At 36.1% G+C, this 22,748-nt stretch overlaps 1 protein-coding gene across 5 annotated transcripts in view; it reads left to right on the top strand.

The window, feature by feature from the left end:
• The window catches only part of RTTN (rotatin), a 143,049-nt gene that overhangs the window by 107,657 nt on the left and 12,644 nt on the right, over window positions 1–22,748 (top strand). For 4 of the 5 annotated variants that reach the window (XM_072758079.1, XM_025997730.2, XM_072758081.1 and 1 more), the window contains 7 exons: window positions 2,587–2,740; window positions 5,375–5,512; window positions 7,901–8,118; window positions 15,482–15,587; window positions 16,543–16,640; window positions 18,241–18,318; window positions 22,011–22,137. In XM_072758079.1, the coding sequence (XP_072614180.1) occupies window positions 2,587–2,740; window positions 5,375–5,512; window positions 7,901–8,118; window positions 15,482–15,587; window positions 16,543–16,640; window positions 18,241–18,318; window positions 22,011–22,137 (919 nt within the window). The remainder of the gene's footprint in view (window positions 1–2,586; window positions 2,741–5,374; window positions 5,513–7,900; window positions 8,119–15,481; window positions 15,588–16,542; window positions 16,641–18,240; window positions 18,319–22,010; window positions 22,138–22,748) is intronic. The other variant, XM_072758080.1, reaches the window with a different exon arrangement.

Below are 22,748 nucleotides of genomic sequence, written 5' to 3'. Positions count from 1 at the left end.
GTGTGATTAGGTTATTTCAAATAGGTTACTTAATATTTTAATCTGAGACATCTTTGCATGGTAGAAAACAGCAGCAGGGTATAAAGATCTAGATTCTTTTCCTGATTCCATTATTACAGCTTTTAAAAAAAATTTTTTTAATTAACCCACTTAAAATGTTTATCCACCGATCTGGATATCTTTTTTTTTTTTTTAATATTTTTTTATTCATGAGCGACAGAGAGAGAGAGAGAGAGAGAGAGAGAGAGAGAGGCAGAGACACAGACTGAGGGAGAAGCAGGCTCCATGCAGGGAGCCCGACGTGGGACTCGATCTCAGGTCCCCAGGATCATGCCCTGGGCTGAAGGCGGCACTAAACCGCTGAGCAACCCGAGCTGCCCAGATATGGATATCTTTGAGCACCATATTAAAAAAAAGAGGATATTGTATACACTACCTTCCCATTCTATGATTTTAGGCTATCTCTATCATTTTCACCAAATTGAAGTTGTTAAAATACATAGTGACTTCTATGCATTTTCAAAACCGAGTCTAATAAAAATAAATTTATTTTTGTTCCTTTACAGATACTACTTTTAAATTCTTGCTTATAGCTAGTGTCTGTATATAAAGTATGCTTCACAATTCCTTATTATTGCTAATAGGAATGTTGCCTCAAAGCAGATTTTTAAGAAGGGCTACAAGGTTTATGTAGTATGATAATTAAAGGTGGGCAAAACTAATAGCTCTTGCTTTGTAGTGCTGTCTTTGAGGTTTCTGAATAGGGTAGATACCCTTTTTTAAGGTTATGCAACACAGTATGCATTACCTTCAAAACACTTGTCACAGTGTAGTATTTTTACTTTTGAGTGCATTTATTTGCATTCACTGTCTATCCATCCAACAAATTTTCATTGAGGGCCTACCATGTACCAGGATCTTAGCTATGCAAATAAATATTCTTCCCCTCAAGTTGGGAGAGCAGTTCATGAGGAAATCCACATATAGCTGCTGATGATAGATATCTGAGAAGAAAAACTAAAACAGGAGACCGGGAATGATGTCAGAGCTGCAAGCATAGGGCTCTTCCATGTTGGGTGGTCAGGGAGGTTCTTTCAGATAGGGACATGTAAACTGAAGTATGTCCTGTGAGATGCAGGACCCTTGAGATTGGGTTATGTGTGCTCTATCCAAGAAATATCAAGGAGGCCAGAGTGGCTAGAGTGAATCTGTGAGGGGGAGATGAGGTTGGAGGCTACAGTGAGCTCTGTGAAGGCAATGCTTTGCCCGTTCTTCTGTATCAGCTGTATTCTGAATGCTGAGCATAGTGCCTGTCCTGTGAAAGGTACTCATTCAGTGCTTGTGGAATGAATGAATAACAACAATAGCAAACATTTACGGGGTGCTTGTTTGTCTAATTTATGTACAAACTCATATGAATCCTCCCAATATTCACATGAAGTATCCTTAGTAGCTTCATTTTAAAAGTAAATGACTGGAAATGTCCAAGGTTGCTCACATGGAAAGGAGTAGAGCTAAGATTCCAGTGCACGTGGGTTGGTTCCAGAGCTCACACTTTTACCCACTTCCTCACCTGGCCTTGTGTAGGCTAACTGCTTCTTGGCTGTTTGTCCTCACACAAGATTATTCATTCATTCCAGAAAAGTTCTGGAACCTCTTCTCTGCCAGATTGTGCTCTAGATGCCAACTGACAGATGCATGAACAAAGCAAACACACACGCCTGCCCACATGAGTTCTGTCTTTGGTGCAGAAGACAGACAGCAGTAAATAAAATGTGAAGTATTTTATCAGCTGGTGACAAATAGAATGGGAAAAAGAGGGTGCATGAAAGGGTGTGTGGTAGGGGAAAGAGTGTGCTTTGTTTTGGCAGGGTGGTCAGAAAGAGGCCTCAGAAGGGTAAGATGTGACCTGAGAGTGGAGGTGCTGAGGAAGCGGCGAGTGTGACTAGGTGGAGTGTGGGCTTGCGAGAGGCTCCAGTGACTCTGTGGTTCTTTCTCTGATGCTTCTTGTTAGCTCTCACCTTCCATGCCTTATCTGTTTATGGTAACACTTCCTACGTCAGAGTCAGACTTGCTGTAACTGCAATCAATGGTATAGTGTACAAAGGCATCAAAAAAGACTTCATAGCAATAAGGAAATTGAATGTTACAAACTTGCATTTTTACCTGAAAGATGTGTTGAAGATATTTTGTAATCTCTCTTTCTTTATAAAATTATAGGATAAATGGCTTTGGAATCCCCCTTTCTACCTCTTTCAGAATATTGATTCCACAGCTTAGCCACTTAAAAACTTGCTTTCTTTCTCCAAATGGAATTTGAAATTTGACTTTGAAAATACTGCTTCATTTGGCATTACTATACTTGACAGTGTTATTGTGGTCATTAATGGCATATTTATAATATGAGGAAAATAATGCTTTGTGTGCTCCATATTCATTTTAGATCTTTAAAAATTATGATTTTATTTTTATTAACTTACGTTACAAAGAAAGTGGCTTATAATGGCTTATAATGTATAGAAATATCACTGAGCTAGACTTTTCATATGATATGTCTTGTTTTCCTTTATCTCCTTTTTCAAATAGGTGTCCTTTCTCCTAGAATACCTGTCCTCTTTGTCTAGGCTTCTGCAGTCATGTTTACTGGTAGATCCTGACCTTGTGATTGAGGATGAGCTTCTGAAACCTCTGGTCACAAATATCATTGGGGTCCTCACCATATGCACCAAAGATGTGTTAGGTAAGCTTTATTTTTTAAGTTTAGGATGGAAGCAAATAATATTGAGGAAAAAAGTCTTACTCTGCACCAGATACTCCAAGTTTAAATTTTGTGTCATGCTTTACCAATGTTTTGAAGGCTTTTATAATGTGTTTAATACTTTGGATGTTTTAAGTGGTTCCAGGAGACCATTCGAGGCAAATACGTAGTATAATGGAGGAGTATCCCCTGTGCTGTCAGTTTAAATGAAGACAAAGTTCTGTATGTAGTATTAGCAAAATGCAGTGAATTTAGGTAGTAATTATTCTTATAAGCTATGGGTACAGCCAGATGACCTACTACTAACTTATTTGCAATAACAAGTATAAGTAAGTGTAGCAATTAATACCAGAAATTTTGGGAAGGTCCTAAATTATTGAAAAAAATACTCTGATAAAAAGTTGAACATAGTACTTCGTAGAAGAGAAAAGTGAAACAATATAGGATCTTAAACAGAATTAAAATATGATAATTAAAAAAGATTTTATAATGCAGTAATTGATAATTTGACTATTGCTAGGTGACTTTTTGCCTATTCATTCTTAGTTTTTTGAATTTCATGGATTTGCCTGGTTTCAGGTAAGTGAAATGTTTTATGATGCCAGCAAATCTAGTTCACAATGTCTCATTCATGTTCAAATATCCTGGTGCTAGAAGAATACTAATTCCTTACTAAGAAAGTTTACAAGTGATAGTGATATCCTAACTAAGCAAATCGGGATAGACCATTCATTCTCTGTGAGGCCGATATCACCCCGTGGGGGGAAAGTCTTAGCTAAACCAATTTGTGGCCCTTTAGAGCTCAGTTCAACACAATAAAATCTTATTCCTTAGTATTTAATTTCTTGTATTGGGTTGTCTTGGCTGTCACTTGGAAGGCATTGATATTGAGCTCATCAAAGATAAACAGGAAATAAACAATATCATTGCTAAAAACTGTAGTGCATGGTTTTGACTGGAGGACTTTTGATTCAACACTCAATCCCAAAGTCATTTGACAAGAGGTAGCCAAGTCATATGGCGAGATGTCCCAAAGTCATATCATGTCTTGGTTGTCATTGGCTGCCTTGTGGATTTTTTTTTTTTATTGATTCTCTTGTTTTTGTGTGTGACTTAGGCTTTGAGAATTAAATAAAAATAATATATGTTTTATTTTTACGTAGGTTATTTGTCCCATTATGTCAAGTCCTGAAAATAAAAAATGTCCCTGTTATCTGAATGTATATCCATCGGCTAGTTAAGTTAGAAATAATTTTCTCATTCTAACAAACGGTAAAAGTTGAGTAAAAAATTTTTAAGAAATGAATTTTTAAATTTTTTCTGGAAAAATAATAGTGAATAGTATAAAATACTGATTATCTTTCTAGTATATATATTTATATGATTTGCTAATTCTCATACATAACTTGATACATTTTATATGAGTAAGTAAATTACATTGAAAGTTATTGAGCAAAAGTAGTTATAAAGTTAAATTTTCTTTTTTAAATTTTTATTTATTTATGATAGTCACACAGAGAGAGAGAGAGAGGCAGAGACATAGGCAGAGGGAGAAGCAGGCTCCATGCACTGGGAGCCCGACGTGGGATTCGATCCCAGGTCTCCAGGATCGCGCCCTGGGCCAAAGGCAGGCGCCAAACCACTGCGCCACCCAGGGATCCCATAAAGTTAAATGTTAATTGTGTTTTAATTTTAGCTTTCAACTTAAAATTTTATTTGGTTATATTGAATAAAATCAGTAAGCTTTATTCTTAATTCTTTATATGTAAAATACATACAGATATACTGATAGTACATAAACAAGATATACAGGATCTATGGAATTAAAGTTTCATAGGGTTGAGGAGGAGGAAACATTATATCTGAAAAGACTCCTTACAGAGCTGATAATGACAAAAACGTTGAGGCACATACCAAGGATTGCTTTAATCCAAACTTCCTGGAATATGCCATTTCCAAAAGAACTCTGAGATGGAAATCCTTAGTTTGCTTGGTAATGGAGTTTAGCAAAAGCTGCCAGATACTACTGGTGGCATGATCAGAGAAGACAGTCATCAGATTGCTACTGCTCTCCAGCCTCCATTTGCCGAGTAGAGAGAAGGGAAAGGCTGTCCTTACAATAGAAGGTTAATTGCTACATTCTCAGCTATAGGCAAAGCTGCAGAATCTTAATTCGTGTCATATTTTCTTAGAGGGGCACATTTCTTGGTTGTTCAAAGAAATTCTCCTTTCTTTTCTGTCATGACCTTGGCACATTGTACTTCTTAACTTTTATGAAAGTAGCACAAACAATGCCATGCTTTTACAGTATACACAATATATGTTTCCTAAGTTATGGCTTAATATTCAGTTTGCCATACCTTCTGATTTGTTGTTGAATATGCATTAATAAGAGGAGGATATGTGAGTGTGTATTTGTCTCTATGTAGGGGGGTAGATGAAAGAGCTCTTTAAAAAGCAGTGGAAAAGTTCATTGAAATGAATTTTGGATCATGCTCAATTACGTTTGTCTTCATCTGACAGGTACATGCTTCTTGTGTGTAATGAAGTATCTTGTGAGCTTTGTATTTTCTATTCTTTGGTTAATAACTTGAAATGTTTTCATTAATTTTATAGATGTAGAGTTGATATCTGCTTTTTATCATACATGGACACATTTATTTAACCTTTTGGCTACGCTCCTGAGGAAAGCTGCTACTGCCTCTCTCTCTTCTATTATGATGGGTCTGGCCAAGCACTGGGCAACAGTGATTGGTAAGAAGATACTTGCACTAGGCTGGGGGTCTTTCTGCTAATAAAATTTATGATAATCATTGTTTACAATTTTTATATATGTATTGTTTTTCTAAAATTAAGTAATTATGGCATGGCATTTGAAATAGAAACCAGGGATTTACTTTGAGAAATTTGCAGTGCTCTTGAGGAGCCTCAAAAATACATTTTTAAAAAATTGAAACCCAGTTCAAAAAACTGTAAAAACAAGTTAAGAAAGTCCTGTGGAATTTATGAAGGGACATGTGATATGACATGATTATAAAACAATGAGATAGATTTCCATGTGTTGACATAGAAGCCAGTCTCTTTCCTGACATATATGCACTATAAGTGGGTAAATCTGCAACTAAAATTCTGTATATGTGATAACATGGAAACTTAGAGTAGAAATAGTGTGTCGAGACATAAGGATTTTCTTATAGTACAGAAATGCTAAAGCCATAAACATTATTTTTAAGAATGACTATTGTCTAATTTTTCATAAAGTCTCCTTTAAATTATAGCATAGCAAGAAGACCTTTTTTCAACATAAATGCTTATAAAATGTTACTTTTTAAAAATAACTAGCTTAAATGTATTAAAAATAGAGTCCTTTTAAGTTTCCCAGTTACCACTAATGTAGCTGGCTTGTTTTTTTCATATTTTACTATAAATTTAGATGGTTGATACATCCACAACCAGAGTGGTAGTGTTGAAGTGAGTTTTATAGGGAAATACATGTTCAATAAGAAGTGGAATTGTTAATTCTGAGTTTACCCTAAGAAGATAGCACCATTTAGAAATCATTATTTTGTTAAAAGATAGTAAAACTGAAAGAGATTGACTGTATAATTGAGATTTTTTTTACATCCATGGGTGGGATATTTAGTTTACCACCCAAATCACTACTAACATAAAGCAAGGTACTACTCATGTGGGCCATCCAAGCCAAGTGGTCAAATCTGGCCCACTGCTCGTTTTGGTAACTAGGATTGTATTGATGATCGTATTGGAACACGGCCACCCTTACTCATTTACATGTTCCCTAGGGTTGCTTTCCTGCTGCAATGGTAGAGTCGAATACTGTGACAAAGGCCGATGACCCAGAAAGTGTAGAATATTCATTTCCTCTCTGACCCTCTGCAGAAAAAGTTTGCTGGTCCCTGCTTTATGCCTGTTTACCTGACACTTTTCCTAGTGATAAAATAAGGACATAGTAAATTCACAATCTTTCTACAAAACATGCACACAGTTTATATAATATATGGTGCTAATCAGAAATAAGTTACTGCATAAACAGCTAGCTTTGATCATAGTAACGTTTATGAAAACATAACTAATAAAAATGATCATTGCTATTTCTTGTCATGGAGTTGCTTTTGTTTGTTTTTAGTTTTCAACCCATGTGTTCATACATATTTGAAACATCTTATCACTTTGTAACTTATGTTATCTCAGTCTTTTTCTCAGACTTGAGTAATATTTAGACATCATTTAAATGAACATGATTTTCATGAAACACCACTCTCACTAAATTATTTTTCTTGTGTTACTTAAGAAAATAAGAATTTCTTTTAGCCTAAATCTAGGTAGAAATTCTTAGGGTTATAACTCTTATGCAAGTACAAATTCTAAATAATATAAAAGTAAAATATAACAATTATAAACCAGTGCTACTCAATAAAGTTAATGTAATGCATCAAATGTTCCTTTGGTCAAATCAGTGCTCACAACAGGAAATTAATAATGACTGATTTCAGTGTAGTTTCTTTTGAATTGGCTTGCCTATTCTTTCTAATCTGTGTTATGTTTGCAAATTTGTGCAAAACCACTCTTGTTCTCTATTCTGAACTACTGTGAAACATTTGTTTCTGCACCATGCCAACACTGCATACTGACTCGTGCAAGTACCATTTAGCATCAACTTGTCTGAAAACAGAAACACAGTTATACATGGGTGATCTAGATAGTTCAGAATACAGTTACATGAAATTTTTTTTAGATTAGCACTGAAATAAAAAATGAAAAGTTAAAAACTCCAGGGGCTTTGTGGATCCCAATGGGACCCCAGAGGGGTCAGTACTCATCTATATATAATCATTTTATTTGGGGTCTTAGCAAATATAGTGTGTATGTGCATTTGTACACACACATACACTTTCATACAAAAAAGAACCTGTATAAAAAGAATGAAATGAAAATTAAAATAGATTCCTTGATACTGTTTAAATTACCTTTAAACACCAGAGTTTCTCATGATACTTGTAAGTATTGATAGCTTTACTTCATTAGAAATAAAAAGGCTATTAACTTACTCAAATAGATCTGTTCACTTTTTTAATTTTGAAGAAGTTTTCAAACATTTACATAGAAATTATTCTCTCTTAGATATGTTGTGCACATGTGTGAGTTTGTCTACCACATGCCCTACCTTATCTACTGCCAGCCTGCAGTTCCTTTCTATTCTCTTGACTGAAGAAGCAAAAAGGCATCTCCAGGATAAGAATAAAACAAATTCATGCCACATTCCATCCATGGCTTCACTTCTCGATAAAACTCAAGAAAATCAGAAATCTCTAGAACGACTTAATGAAGTAATTCTTCAGGTATGTGATTTCTTGACCTTTCAGAAACTTTGTTTAGTTTTAAATAAATCAGTCTTGGTCTTATAAAAATTTTTTTCAATCATTTGAATTAAAAAGTAATTAATGTTCATTATGGTCATTTAAATGGAACAAAAGCATATAAACTTAAGGTAATCATCTCCTCTCCAGTGCTGACCCTCTGATGTTAGCTAGTTTCTTTTAATGAATATGATATAAAAATTCAAAATGAAATATTAGAGAAATAAATCCAACAGCTTACTGAAATAGTGTGCTATGTCATGACCAAAGTTGTTATATTTCAGGAATGCAGGTATAATTCATAATGTCCTCCCATTTTAAAGACATGTTTCCGTCTCTGAAAATATATTCATCTAAATGATATTTCATTTATATACATTAATTACATATATTTCAGGTGGTTTGTCTATAGAGGTGGGTGGACTTAGTTGGTACATTTGTGAGAAAATACCCCCTTTCTAAGCCACACTGCCTTAAAACTTACCTTGTAAACTTACTTTTTGCAGTCCTAAAATATGAACCAAGAATTTTGTTCATTGAAAAATATTCTGAAATCACTAAATATGATTTTATATATAGATTAACAAAAAAAAACCTTGAAGTGCTTCCTAAGTTATATAGTTATTTTTATATAAATAGGAAATTTGCTAGAGTTTTCTAATCATGGTTCTGTGATTTTTCACAACCTTCTCTTGCTAAAAAGTGGAAAAGAAGTAGACTTGTGCCTTGACAGATTTGCTTCCATTCTCCAGTCAGCCAGCCACATTTTATAAAGACAGGTTTTTTCAGTCTTCCAATTTGTTGCTGTCTCTTTGCTGCTTAGAATTTGGGGATTTTTGCCCCTTTCTGCCTAGGGGAGTTATGATCTTGCTGGCATGAGCACTTGGCATTGTGTGCAGTGCCTCTAATTATGTTGGAATGAAGGCGAGGCTAATAGAGGCCAGGGGCGGCTCCTGGTCCAGTGAAGGTGGGGCTCTGAGTTCTTGGGAGACTTTTGTCTCTGTCTCCTTTGTCCAACAGACTACCGTTATTTTCAGAGCACAGATAGGGAGTCTGATAAATGGTCTCCGACATTTTCTCCTGTCTCCAGCAGCATCTTCAGAAGCTGGAACCCTAGGGGGAAAAGGTCCTCACAGCATTGCTGAAAGTCACTTACCTTGAGAGACCATAGCTTCCCTGTAGCTACTGCCTCACTTGCTACACTCAGTTCTTAGCTTAAAACCAAAGCTGGATAGTATGCCAGTTACCTTTTTCCCCATCAGAACACCAGGCTTTATTCGATTAACTGAGGCTCATTTTGCACTTTAAAGAATATTCTAAGAGGAAACTCAAATTCACACCTTTACAGTGATCTTCCCCCAATTCAAAAGCATTATTAATCTGCTAATTTTGGCTTTAGTGGAATACTTTTCGACTAGGGAAGGGGCCTTCTCTCTCCAACATGCTTTCCCCTAAAGGGAATATAAATGATTCCTGGAGTCCCTGCATCCTTTTCTTCTTCTTCTTTCTTCTTTCTTCTTTCTTCTTTCTTCTTTCTTCTTTCTTCTTCCTTCTTTCTTCTTCTTCCTTCTTCCTTCTTTCTTCTTCTTCCTTCTTCCTTCTTTTTCCTTCCTTCCTTCTTCTTCCTTCTTTTTCCTTTCTTCTTCCTTCTTTTTCCTTTCTTCTTTCTTCTTTTTCCTTTCTTCTTCTTCTTCTTCTTCTTCTTCTTCTTCTTCTTCTTCTTTTTTTTTTTTAAGGTTTTATTTATTTATTCATGAGAGAGAGAGAGAGGCAGAGACACAGGCAGAGGGAGAAGCAGGCTTCATGCAGGGAGCCTGAAGTGGGACTCCATCCCAGGTCTCCAGGATCACGCCCTGGGCTAAAGGCAGTGCTAAACTGCTGAGCCACCCAGGCTGCCCCTGCATCCTTTTCTTCCCCTCTCCTTTGCCCAGGCCAGGAATGCCCACTAGCTCTGGGAGCCTTGACTCACATGACTGTGGGTCCTCCTGGACCAGGTGAAATTTAAAGACCTCTATCCAGGCCAAATGAAAGCTATTTTATTTCTTAGCTGTTTTCTTTCACTTTATGGTCATGCTGTTTCAAGGAATCATGATTAGGCTTGTGACAAATAAAAATTCATGTTGGTTGATACATCAGATTATAAAATAAACATATATAGGAAAAGTTCTGTGCTGCAAGAGTTTACTAAATTTACCCTGCTCCTTATTTTTCCTTAATATTTTGTAATATTATTCATTATAAAAGTTATAACATATTATCTTTTGCTGTTACCTTCCTGGCCAAAGAAAATGAGGTATTCTAGAGCCACAGGGTATTTCAATGATTTTCCTAATGACTAGCCAATTTTCCTCTCCATTTCCTCCAAATTATAAAAGATACAAAGTATTGTGTGGATATGGCCATTTTAACCAATTATATAGACTGGTTTTCCTAATAATTCATACTCTTCTCATTCACATAAATAGTAGAATATAAATATATAATACTTGTTAGAAGGGCACAAGCAAGTTCAAGACAAAAATAAATAAATAAATAAATAAATAAATAAATAAATAAATAAATAAAGTATCCCTGTGACATACTTAGGCCTCACGTGAGATGGGACATTTATTAATGAGCTTTATTAAACTACAAACACTATGTTTTCTTTACTCTTCCCTATATAAAGATGATATGTGAGTTAAAATGTTATTCCAATACATGAAACAGCAATATATAATAATAAATTACATACATTTCTTAATATACATGTGTGTAGGCTGTGCATTGTGCCAGATTTTATACAAAGGAAAGTAAAATATACAGTCTTTAAATGGTCAGAAGAAATAATATACTAAAATTGATGACCTTCAAAGATTTATTTCAATTCTCTGTAAAACCTTACTCAAAAATGTTAGACGTGTGGCCTTAATTAAGCATGTCATTTAACCTCTTGTGATTCAGTTCTTAAAATGCAAATGTAAAATGAGAGGATTGTATTAAATTTATATAAGCTAGCTCTAAAACTCTCTATCCTCCTAATAGATTGTTATGTTGTAACTTCAATTAAAATGTCTTGACAGAGAATCTTTTAAGTGGCTGCTTTACCAAACTCTCTCCCATAGTGGGTACATGGTGAAAGTGTGCATTTGGTATTTATATCTTAAATTATGTGCAAGTTTATTTTTTCATAATTCCATTTTGAGGAGGTTTGAGGGTTTGAATATTCTCTTAGAAACTATTCTGTCTTTTGACATATATGTCTTATGATATTTATCTTTTGACCATAACATATTGAACACATTTGACTTAATGGAGATTTTGCCTTCCCTAGTGGGAAAATATATTTCATTTGCAAATACATGTAAGTAATAAGAGTAGTAAAAACTTTCAGTAATAATAAATTTTGCTCATAATTGAGATGTTGATTTAATTTTGCTCTTTATATTTAGTCTGATATTTAAGGATAGTAATGGAAGCAAACAACCTCTTATTTCACATTTTAGGAGATAGGTTTTATACTAGAGATTAGTGAATGGTGAAGTTCAAGAGTAAATCTTTTGGAGAGAAGGCATATCTATTTGAGATACTGCTGTGACAGTGAATGTTCACTGTAATTTAAAAAACTTATTCTTTATATCAGTGCCTTTTGGAAAGAAAGCAAAGAGTCTTAACCTAGAATACCTAGATCAATTAATGTATAGAAGGGAATAGATCTAAAAAGAGCATAAAATTTAAATAAATTACATTAAGTCCTGATTTTCTTTCTTCCTGTAGTTGATGAAAAAACATGCTGTTCTTTGCTCTATATCCTCTTGATTTATTTTTCCTCTTTCATGTGTCTGCATCACCCAGTAGTAGCTCGTTGTCTGTCATGTCCAAGTATCTGACATGGGATCTTAGCCTCTGCCTTCTTGCTCCCAGGCGTCTCACTCTGAGCCATATGCTCCTACTCTGTGCAGATAGATGCTCAAAACAACTTCTCAGCCTGTAATAAGCACTATGTGGAAAATGGTAGAAATCAAATCCTCTACTCTGACCTGTGATTGAAAAGTATGCAGATTTACTAGATGTTAATCCTGTTTATTTCTTTTTTGTTTGTTTTTAGTTTTTGGCTTTCATATCAGTTTTTCTATGTATTCATTTTAGAGCGCCTAACAGATTTATAAGTTTTGTACCCAACTAGAAGACTTCTGCCTTTTTCCTTTATTTCCGTCTTAGAGACAACTACTCGTACCTCTTTTAGCTGATAGTTTTATGCTTCCCTTCCATGTCTCTAAATAGCATGCTTGTATTTCTCTATCTTAAACATTGTCTGTTGACTTGCTGCTTTGGAAAATGAGACTTCAGTTCCCTTTCCAGGCTCCACCCACCTGCCTGGCCATAGTGGGCTTTCTTCTTGTTCCCTGCTTTCCTGTATCTTCACGGGGACTAGAGATAAGGCATGTATGGTGGTAAGTCTGAAAGTACTGCACACAGTTGAACTGTGCTTCAGACAGTGTCCCTCTTTCTTTGCCTGCCCAACTTCCTTTTTCCTTAGAGGTTAACTGTTGTATTATTTTTAAATTTGCTGATTTTCTATTATTACTAATAAGTTTCGTGCACTTTGCCAGCAATCAGATATCCTCTCACTGTATTCAAACATGTCAGGACTTAATAAACTTAAGTTTTCTTCTTCTTACATAATGTCTCTTTTCTTTTTTTTTCTACTCTTTATTTTGGTTTCCTTTTTCTGGTTAGAGCTTTTCTCACGTATCTGGTAATCTTGGTTGTCTGCTGCATTTGAAACTGGGAGACCTTAAGTTAGATGGAAAGCCCTGAGCATCTGAGTGGAGCCTGTCCACTACAAGTGGTATGGTGTAAGGGGATCTGGGCACAGCCCTTTGTAGCCTGCTTTCTTGATCTTGTCAAAATCTCTAGAGAAGAATCTTCTCATCTCCTGCCTGGAATGAAAATCCAACTGCCAAGTGTTTTGCCACAAAGTAGGAGGAAGAGAGCTGGGGTCTTAGAAGTCAATTTGCACATGTCACTTAATCCTTCCTGTTTTCAGTGTAATACCCCCACCACAAATATGCCTCATATTTGCCAATTTAGAACCTTTCTAATTTATCCTCTCCAGAGACTAAATTTCCAGGATCTTGCAAGGGGTAGGGGAAGGAAGAATGAGTTGTCTGTGCAGAGATTTGTGGGTGGTGGGGAAAACTTGGTCCTCAAACTGCTTTTCAGAGACTTCAAACAATTCTCCTTTGTTCTCACTTCCAGGGGTACCTGGTGCTAAATTTCCTCAGCTCTTTGCAATTCATTGTATGGATAGGGGTGATATTCTGGGTTCTCAAGCCTGCTAATGCATTTGTTGTTCACCCATGTGCTTTCTAGTTTCCCAGACTTGTCATGTGAATCACTGAGTGAGTGTGTTTGTCTGTCTGTCTTGATGTTTAATCCCATTTCTATCATTTCGGTGAGATTTCATGAGGGAATAAAAGACACAATTGTGTGTACAACTGTTTCCTAGAACTCTGACCTCTTTTTTTCTGCCTAATTGCTGCAGAGAATAGATGAGTAATATATTTTAGTGAGATCATTTTGGTTTTTCTCAAAACATTAATACATGCAGTTTCAATAAGGGTATGTATATGAGAGTGGTTTTCTTGTTAGTGGTGAAGATTAAGTTTATAAGCAAATTAGGATGCTCATAATTAACTATAATTATAGACTATGCTCCAAACATATTCATTATCCTAAATAATTTTCTGCCTTTTCCCCCCACCTTCTTCATGGTCACATTAGCATGATCTTTATCAAGCATCCCTGGGCCCAGACATGTAGTATCTAACTCATTGGCTAAATAGGTTACCTGCCTGGTTAGAAGCAGCAGCCCAAGTGAGATATTTAAGGTGAAATCACACTGCCCCTGGTGATGGAGCTGGAAGGGCCCCCAATTCTGCAGGCTCCTCCAGTGTTACACTGCCAAGTATAGGCCAGTCAGGAATAGTGAAGTTGCATCTGTGTATGATATACTGTGTTTTATGTAAAATTTTATTATTTTGAACTTAATTTTAATGATGATATTATAAAACTGGATCATTGAGAATTACTAGTAGAAGGAAAAATTATAACTATGAATTATATCTAATATTTATAAGTCATATGAGGTGTTTCTAGTTCTTACACTGGAATTTATGAACCCTTTGAAATTGTAATTAAACTTCATATGCATATACACGTGAGAATCTTATCACAAAAGATTTCACCTGAATGTACTTAAGCCTTTAGAGCTACAGCACCCAGTAAATGAGAAATACAGAGCAGAGAATACACCTTCAAATCATCACAAGGAAGCAAGCACACAAACCCAGGATGTGGGACATTCTGTAGGATGACTGATCTGGTTTATTCAACAACTCAACAACATGAGGGAACAAAATGAAAAACTCTGTTGGGTGGGTTGAGAGGTGTGAGGGATGGCAAGTGCTCTAGATTTAGGAGATATACAGATACGGCTTTATTAAGTGCTGATTCCAATAAACCAACTGTGAGGAGACATTTTTGAGACAAAAGAGAAAATCTGAATTTGGACTGGATATTAGGTTAATACCAAGATAAATTATTAAATACGTTAAGCATGATAATGGCTTTATGGGCATATATATTAGAATATGACATTATATGATATCTAGTATTGAAATAGTTCAACCAAAAATTTTTAAAAAAAGAATGTTATTCTGTTTCCTTCACTCTTGCACATATTTGAAATTTTTGATTATGAAAATTTTTTTAACTTGTAAATATCAAATGTATAAAAGAAACATACCAAAATGTTAGTATTTTCAAAATTACAAGTGATTTTGTTAAAGTTAAGTAAGTCAACAAAATTAATAAATAATAGTTTTTTGAAAAACATGTAATATGACAGATATATGTTACTGGAGAAATGCAAGCTAGAAAGAACCACATCCCCTGAGAAATGGGTATATTTGGTGGAAGTCAAGGGATGGGGATGTGTCTCAAGAAGAAGATAGAAGGAATTTGATGGCAGTTCTATTCAGTTTTCTGAGGGCCCTTTTTAATAAGTTACGTAGATATATGTACATTCCCTGGTGAATTTGAGTAAGTGCACAGTTTTTGCTTTACATGATGAGCCTTTGAGAATGATTGTTGCCTTTTCCATACTGTAAATTTCTTCTACAGTCCTTTTCACAGAGAGCATTCTCAATCTCAAATCTTAATGATTTATCAAGTTCCAGTGAATTTCATGGAGTAGTTGAAACCTAGCAATACCTTTTAAAAAGACTACATCTTTTATTCACAACGGTTTTGCTCCAGATTAAGTTTTTCTTCAAGGCAGTTTGATATATATTCTTTGCAGTGCTATGAAGGAAAATCCTCCAAAGATGTCCTGAAAAGAGTTGCTGCAAATACACTGATGTCACTTCTGGCTGTCAGTAGAAGAGCACAGAAACAGGCTTTGAAAGGTAACCATGTGACACATCAACTTTTATGGCATATTGTCAGGTCATATATTTTACTGCTTATTAATTTTAATTTTATTTGGATTCAAAATGTAAAGAACTTATAATCTCAGTGATTAAAAAGTTTTTCTCATACAGAAACATAGTAAATATGCATAACTTTTAAAATAAAAAGATTACATATGTAGATTACTTTTTGAGTAATGATTCTTAATCTAGAGACTATATAAATATTAGGGAAGCTTTTTTTTTTTTTTAAGATTTTACTTATTTATTTGAGAGACAAAGAGGGAGCACATGACTGAGGGGAGGAGAAGAGGTAGAGGGAGAAGCAGATTTCCATGCTGAGCAGGGAGCCCGTCGCAGGGCTGGATCCTAGGACCCTGAGATCATGACCTGAGCCGAAATCAAGAGTAGAATGCTTAACTGACTGAGCCACCCAGGTACGCCTATTAGGAAAACTTTAAAAAGTAACACATCACTCAGTTTCATAATACTTAAATATTTGTAACCACAAGCACATATTGCATACTTGAAAAAAACCACACAGTCTTGATAGTAGTAACAACGATGTTAGATGATCCTATATTTTCACATAAATTTCCCTTCCAGAATGTTGTGTCTTCTTGTCTGTAACTGGGGGAACACAGGTCTAAGAGTTAAAGAGAATAACATCAACATCAAGTCTGGTAATTTCAATTGTGATTTGCTATTAAAGCAAATTATGCATGCCTCAGAACATAAAGTAGATTTGGGGAGTATCATACTAAATTGAAAACATTGAAATTGTTAAACATTTTAGTTCTCTTTTTCTCTGATCTGTTAATCTCCCACTGAAAATAGCAAAATGAAGTTGGTCAGAAATATACACATTATTTTTTGGAGACTTTGTTATATATGGTTTCAACTTATTTGGGAATGGAATATCCTTTTGATTATTTTGGATTTTATCTTTCAGCCGATCTAATAGACAGCTGCATGGAGCAGATGAAGCACATTAATGCCCAGCTGAACCTAGATTCTCTTAGGCCTGGGAAAGCAACCCTAAAGAAACAGGTAACTGTGAATTCCAGATATCTGGATGGATGAAGGAGTGACATGGAGACCATCACTCCAGTTTCCTGTGCTTATACATGACATCATATTTGGTAGAAATGTGTATCTGATTTAGAAGAGAGATATAGTTAGATAAATTAATGGGATTTCTACATTAGCAGCTTTGGGCTTGGGCTTGTGTGTGTATATATGACTTAAGTTTCATTTAAAGATCTTAAAATGAGGTTTACATATCACATGTTTTTGTTACTGTAAACATTTTGGAGTGTGTATATTTCACCAGATAAATTGTTTATACTACAAAAGAAGATATTTTCTCAAAGCAAGCATGGATGCACTAGGAATGAGATATAACTTACTAAGCTTTTCTGTGTGCCAAGGAACTGTTCTAAGTATGTCATATTTGTTATCTCATGAACACGCAGGCCAACACAGTCATACAGCTAGGAACTGATAAAGCCAGTAGTTGCTCTGTATCTGGGTGGTTGTAGAGCTGGTGTTCCTAATCTCTGTTTATTCCTTCTATGACTTTTGAATGTCTCTTTCTAGCATTGAGTTTACTGGACTCATGTTCAAAATGCATGCTTATGTAAGCTCAAGATAACACCATTTTTTAAAAATTTTTATTTATTTATGATAGTCACACACAGAGAGAGAGAGGCAGAGACACAGGCAGAGGGAGAAGTGGGCTCCATACACTGGGAGCCCGACGTGGGATTCGATCCGGGGTCGCCAGGATCGCGCCCTGGGCCAAAGGCAGGCGCCAAACCGCTGCGCCACCCAGGGATCCTGATAACACCATTTTTATATAGTACTGATGATAATAATAATTGTTTAAAAAAATAGTCTGCCATACAGGCTTATTGAGAAGATGAATGCATATGTATATAAACTTATACGTAAATATGTATATAGCTAAGGCCATTATAGCAGTGACCTATGTAATAACTTTTGTTGTGTTTTATAAGAAACCAAGAAAATGTCTTATTTAATAATTTTCTTGATGCAGGGGGTTACATGTTTGTTAGTTTCTTTTCTTCTTTTCCTTTTCTTCTCTAGGCAAAGGTTCTTTACTTCATCATTGAGAAAGTCAGCCAACACCTGATATGATTGAAAACCAGTCAGTACCTGCTTCACTTTATTGAGATGAAACATGGAGCCTATTATATATCTCAGTTCCTCCATGCTTGATAGAACAGAAATAGCTTTTTCGTAGCGGATGTGCTTCTTGAGATATGGTCATCTTTTAGAGATCATTAGCTTGTCAGTCCCCTCAGAGTTATGGTGGTCAGGTGCCACGAGAGCATACCTGCATTGTAATGTGACTCAAAGGAGAAGGAATTACTTTATATAAAAAGTTGAATATGGGCAGCCCTGGTGGCTCAGCAGTTTAGCGCTGCCTTCGGCCCAGGATGTGGTCCTGGAGACCCAGGATCAAGTCCCGCGTCAGGCCCCCTGTGTGGAGCCTGCTTCTCCCTCTGCCTGTGTCTCTGCCTCTCTCATTGTGTGTCTCTCATGAATAAATAAAATCTTTTTTTAAAAAAAAAAAGTTGAATATGCCATTGTGTTCAGATTTTTAAACTGCTTTTTGTTTAAACAGGAGGACGGTTTTATTAAAGAGTTAAGCATTGCCATGCAGCTTCTAAGAAACTGTCTTTATCAAAATGAAGAGTGTAAAGTAAGTAAAACGATGCTTCGAAATTTTGATAGCAGTGCTGGCATTAAACTAATTTTTAGGGGATCCCTGGATGGCTCAGCGGTTTGGCAACCTTTGACCCAGGGCATGATACTGGAGTCGCTGGATCAAGTCCCACATCGGGCTCTCTGCATGGAGCCTGCTTCTCCCTCTGCCTGTGTCTCTGCCTCTCTCTCTCTCTGTGTCTCTCATGAATAAATAAATGAAATCTTTAAAAAAAAAAAAAAAGACAGTAATTTTTATATGAGATAATATAAAAGGAGGAAGCATGAAAAACTCTTCAGATTTTTTTGATGCATAGCTGATTGGTCTGTAAAGTCATTGTTAATTCATAGAAATGGATGCATCTTGTTATTCTTTAACATTGATGGCATTTCTTGTTTATATCAGCATTTTAACTTTATCCCTGAAACTTCAGGCAGCTAAAGCAAACTTGAGCTTCTTTCTCTATGTTTACACATTTTAGTTGTGTTTTTTACTAAGTTGGAGTTAAGTGGTTATGTACATCTCATAAAGCAGAGTTCTTTCAAAGTCCGTTGTCAAGCAGCTGTCTAGGAAATAAGTGGCGGTATCTGTATCCATAAGGAAAAAAGAGTGTCTCCTGTTTGGGTAGAAAATGCTTACTGCTGTCACTAAGCATGGCCCTGTTCACCTTGGGAGGCTTTTCACCTCTTGCTGTGCCGGCTCATTCTGCCCCTTGACTCAGCCCCTTTGCCTGGGAAGTACTGAGGTGTTTTGTTGTGTCTGTGAGCATTGATGCTATCATTCATTCATTCATTTACTTATAATTTTTAAAAAGATTTATTTATTCATTCTGGGAGAGAGGGAGAATGTAGGTACATGAGCAGGGGGAAGGGCATAGGGAAAGAATCTCAAGCAGACTCCCTGCTGAGCAGGGAGCCCGACATAGGGTTCTATCCCAGGACCCTGAGATCATGACCTGAGCCAAAACCAAGAGCTGGCTGTTCAACTGACTCAGCCACCAGGCGCCCCATTGATGCTGTTATTTAAAATACTGTGTTAGTAACCGTTATATAAGATACAGTGTCTTGAGCTCTTTGATTTGCTTTGTCATGGTGATACAACACTTTTGAAGCACCAGCTTTCACACAGAAATACTGTGGAAAATGAATAAGAGAAAGATAAATTATAGGAGCTTCCTTTTTAAAGAAGTTCTTTTTTTTTTTTTGCTTTTACTTGTGATGAAATTGGAAAAAAACATTTCTAGAAAATGAACATTTTGAACATACTCCTTAGGCTGTGTTAATTTGTTCATGATGTGTTACTAGCAATTTACATTTCAAAACAATTTGATGGGAATTAAATGTTTATCAATTTTACTAAAATTCCCAATGTATGAAGTTTTTACTCAAAATGGAGGTGTCATTTACTAAATTTGTGATCCCTTATGCTACATAGTGTGCTTGTGACTGAATGCAGTTGATATTAATCCATGACACCTTACACTGGGAATACCCTGGAATGCTTTCCAGGTAGGATCTGCTCATAGAGATTTATGAGATGCTAGCTAGTACTGGTTATAAATATAGTGTTCACATTTGTGTCACATTAGCCATCTATGAAAGTGTAATTTCTCACTAAGGCAAAGCATTTCTACATTTCCAAGTTGTTTAATAAGGAATAAATTTGAAGAGTACTTAGATTACTGTTGAGTATAAATGCAGTCCTATGGGGTAAAGATTCTTAATTTCTTTTCCTGTTCCAACTTACCTGTGGAGTATAAGATGCTCCCAGTACTAATCATTGGGTACTCTTATGGTAATTCAGCAAGTCATGCATGCCTCCCTTACACCAGCATACACATGGGACATTAAAGAGTTTCCATACTGGGAAGATGGTGATAGCTGTGAGGTAAATAGAATTGGGCAAGGTTAGAGGTAAGGGATAGGTGGGAGATGATGAGATCCCAGCTGGAGCAGGTGGAGAAGCGAAGGAGGGTAGGGAGATATTGAGGAGAAAAGAGAAATGTAGAATGATTTCCAGGCTCTACTTTAATGCAAGTGCACATGATAGAGCAGAGTGTAGGCATGAGAGAGCGTAATGTTTAGGTTTACACACGTTAATGTGAAGGGTCTTTGGGACATCCAGGGGGGAAGATGGCTGGTAGTCAGTAGATTACAGGGCTCTGGGGTTCTGAGTGGTGATACAGTTTGAGGATATTAGGAATTACCAGTGTAAACTGTTGAAATTCCCCAAAAGGCTGTATATGAAAATATCTGTGGAAACTATAAGAGAAGGCAGATTCTAGCTGGGAAAGGAGTGCCGGAAAGGATTTGAACATATCCCAGGGTCGAGATGGTATGTGGAAGTAAAGAAAAAGCAGACCTTTAACAGGTGCCATGGTGGTCTTGCTAGCACCATTTGGACAGAAAATACATTGAAGTGAGTTGAAGATTCAAGAAGAGATGGGATGTGATGGCAGTAAGAGTACTCTTTCTAGAAGATTGGTCATGAAAAGCAACATTGATAATTTAGGACATATAGCATTATAAGAAGTTAGTCTGTATGTTTGTTTCTCCTCACATATAAACTGCTTGAACATAAGTAGAAGTGAGCAACTTGGGGATTTGCTGTTAAAGAGACAGGAAGAACAGAACTAATTGATGGATGAAGCTCCCTGAGGAGGGGGTAGGCTGTGTTTCAGAACACAGTTGGACTTCCTGACCTCCAACAAAAGAGGAACACCTATTCCTTTTTCTGGGCAGGAACAATGAATGGATGGAGACACAGATAAACTAGGTGAACAGAACTGCAGAGTAGAGAAAGAGCTTAGACCTACTTGTTTCTGTTTTCTCAGTAATCATAGGGCTCTCTTCCAGGCTTATGGAAAGTGGGATGAATAACATTGGGAGTGATGTCAAAGCTAATGGAGAGGGTTGAACACTAGCAATAACATCTCACTGTCTTCTGCCATTGATGCTGCGTAAAATTGTATAGGATACGTGTATTTATATAAATACCCACGTGTGTGCATATAGGTCTATAAGTTACCTAGTAATTCCTGTTCACTTAAACAATTGCTGCATTTACTGAAAACAGTTAGTATGTATAAATACATAGTCTTTGTAATAAAGACTATGAATTACTTAAGAATTTATTGGTTTAACATATTAACACATTAATTATTCATATAATTAAATTTTACTATATTCAAATTATTTACAAACCGTAATCTACTTCTGATCTGTCCACACTTACCAGACACACACACACATATACACACAGAGAAGAGAGAAGGTGGAGGGCAAACTTGAAACTGTTCAGTATGTTTACTTAACCAGAAAATCCCATTTCTTAACCATACTGGAGTATTTATAAGAATTTATTCAGTATAGTGAGATATCACTGTCTTGCTTAATTTACATGTTCAGAAGCTGTTTTTGTAGCATTTCTTACCTAAGTTGTATACTGTGGCCATGTGAGTGTTGAAGGGACTTCCTGAGGCTGGCTGGACTCATGGTTCCAGCAGTCCTGGGCAAGGTGCTGAATCTGTCTGCAGAAATTGTAATGCCAGCTTGTACTAATCAGAACAAAGATGAATTCAGTTTCTGTCTCCTTATGTTGGTAATTTGATTTGTTCTTTTTGACTTGATTTTAATTTTATATTTTCATGTATTCAGACTAATACTGTCCATATTTCCTTTTCACAACAGGAAGCAGCTCTTGAATCTCATCTTGTTCCTGTCTTGCACTCTCTCTGGCCTTGGCTTTTGATGGATGATTCATTGATGCAGATTGCTCTGCAGCTACTTTGTGTCTATACTGCAAATTTTCCAAATGGTAAATAGATCCCCAGCACTGCCTTTCAGTAATATCACTAAAATACTAATTTTATATAATGTTGTTTAAAGTGGACTGGAAAAACAAATATATATTTTGAATCATTTCTTCTACTTTGGAGTGTATGTTGGTTAGAGCGAAGCTTTCTCAAAGGTATTATAAGATACTTCAGCATGTGTTTGTTGAGATAGGAAGAATCATTAGATAGCTCAGGGAATAGAGAGGGAGAAACTTGCCTGCTTATATGGCAGTAGGAAAATTTAATAGGAAAATTGAGAGAGTAAAAATTATGATATAAGACCTTAAAAACCATGTAAAGGTTAAAACTTTTATAGATTCTAAAGTAAGAGCTGGCATGATAAAAGGTAGCTCTGGATACAGTCTACCTTTTGATAAATGATGTCATTGGGACACCTCTTTCCATTCCTTTAACAGCGGTTTTATTGAGAAGCCACTAAGGGCCACACATTGTTAAAGGCCAGCAGCTAAGAGTGAGCAAAGGCGAGGGTGGAGGTGATTTGAGAAGAGGAGGTGTGTGAAGTAGCTGTTTGAACTGAGGGAAAGCGTGTCCACCTTGGAGGTAAAATAGAATTGCTGACAGTATTCACTTC

This window comes from Vulpes vulpes, chromosome 5, assembly GCF_048418805.1.
Source record: "Vulpes vulpes isolate BD-2025 chromosome 5, VulVul3, whole genome shotgun sequence".
NCBI lineage: Eukaryota > Metazoa > Chordata > Mammalia > Carnivora > Canidae > Vulpes > Vulpes vulpes.
This window is presented reverse-complemented; position numbering and strand designations above follow the sequence as displayed.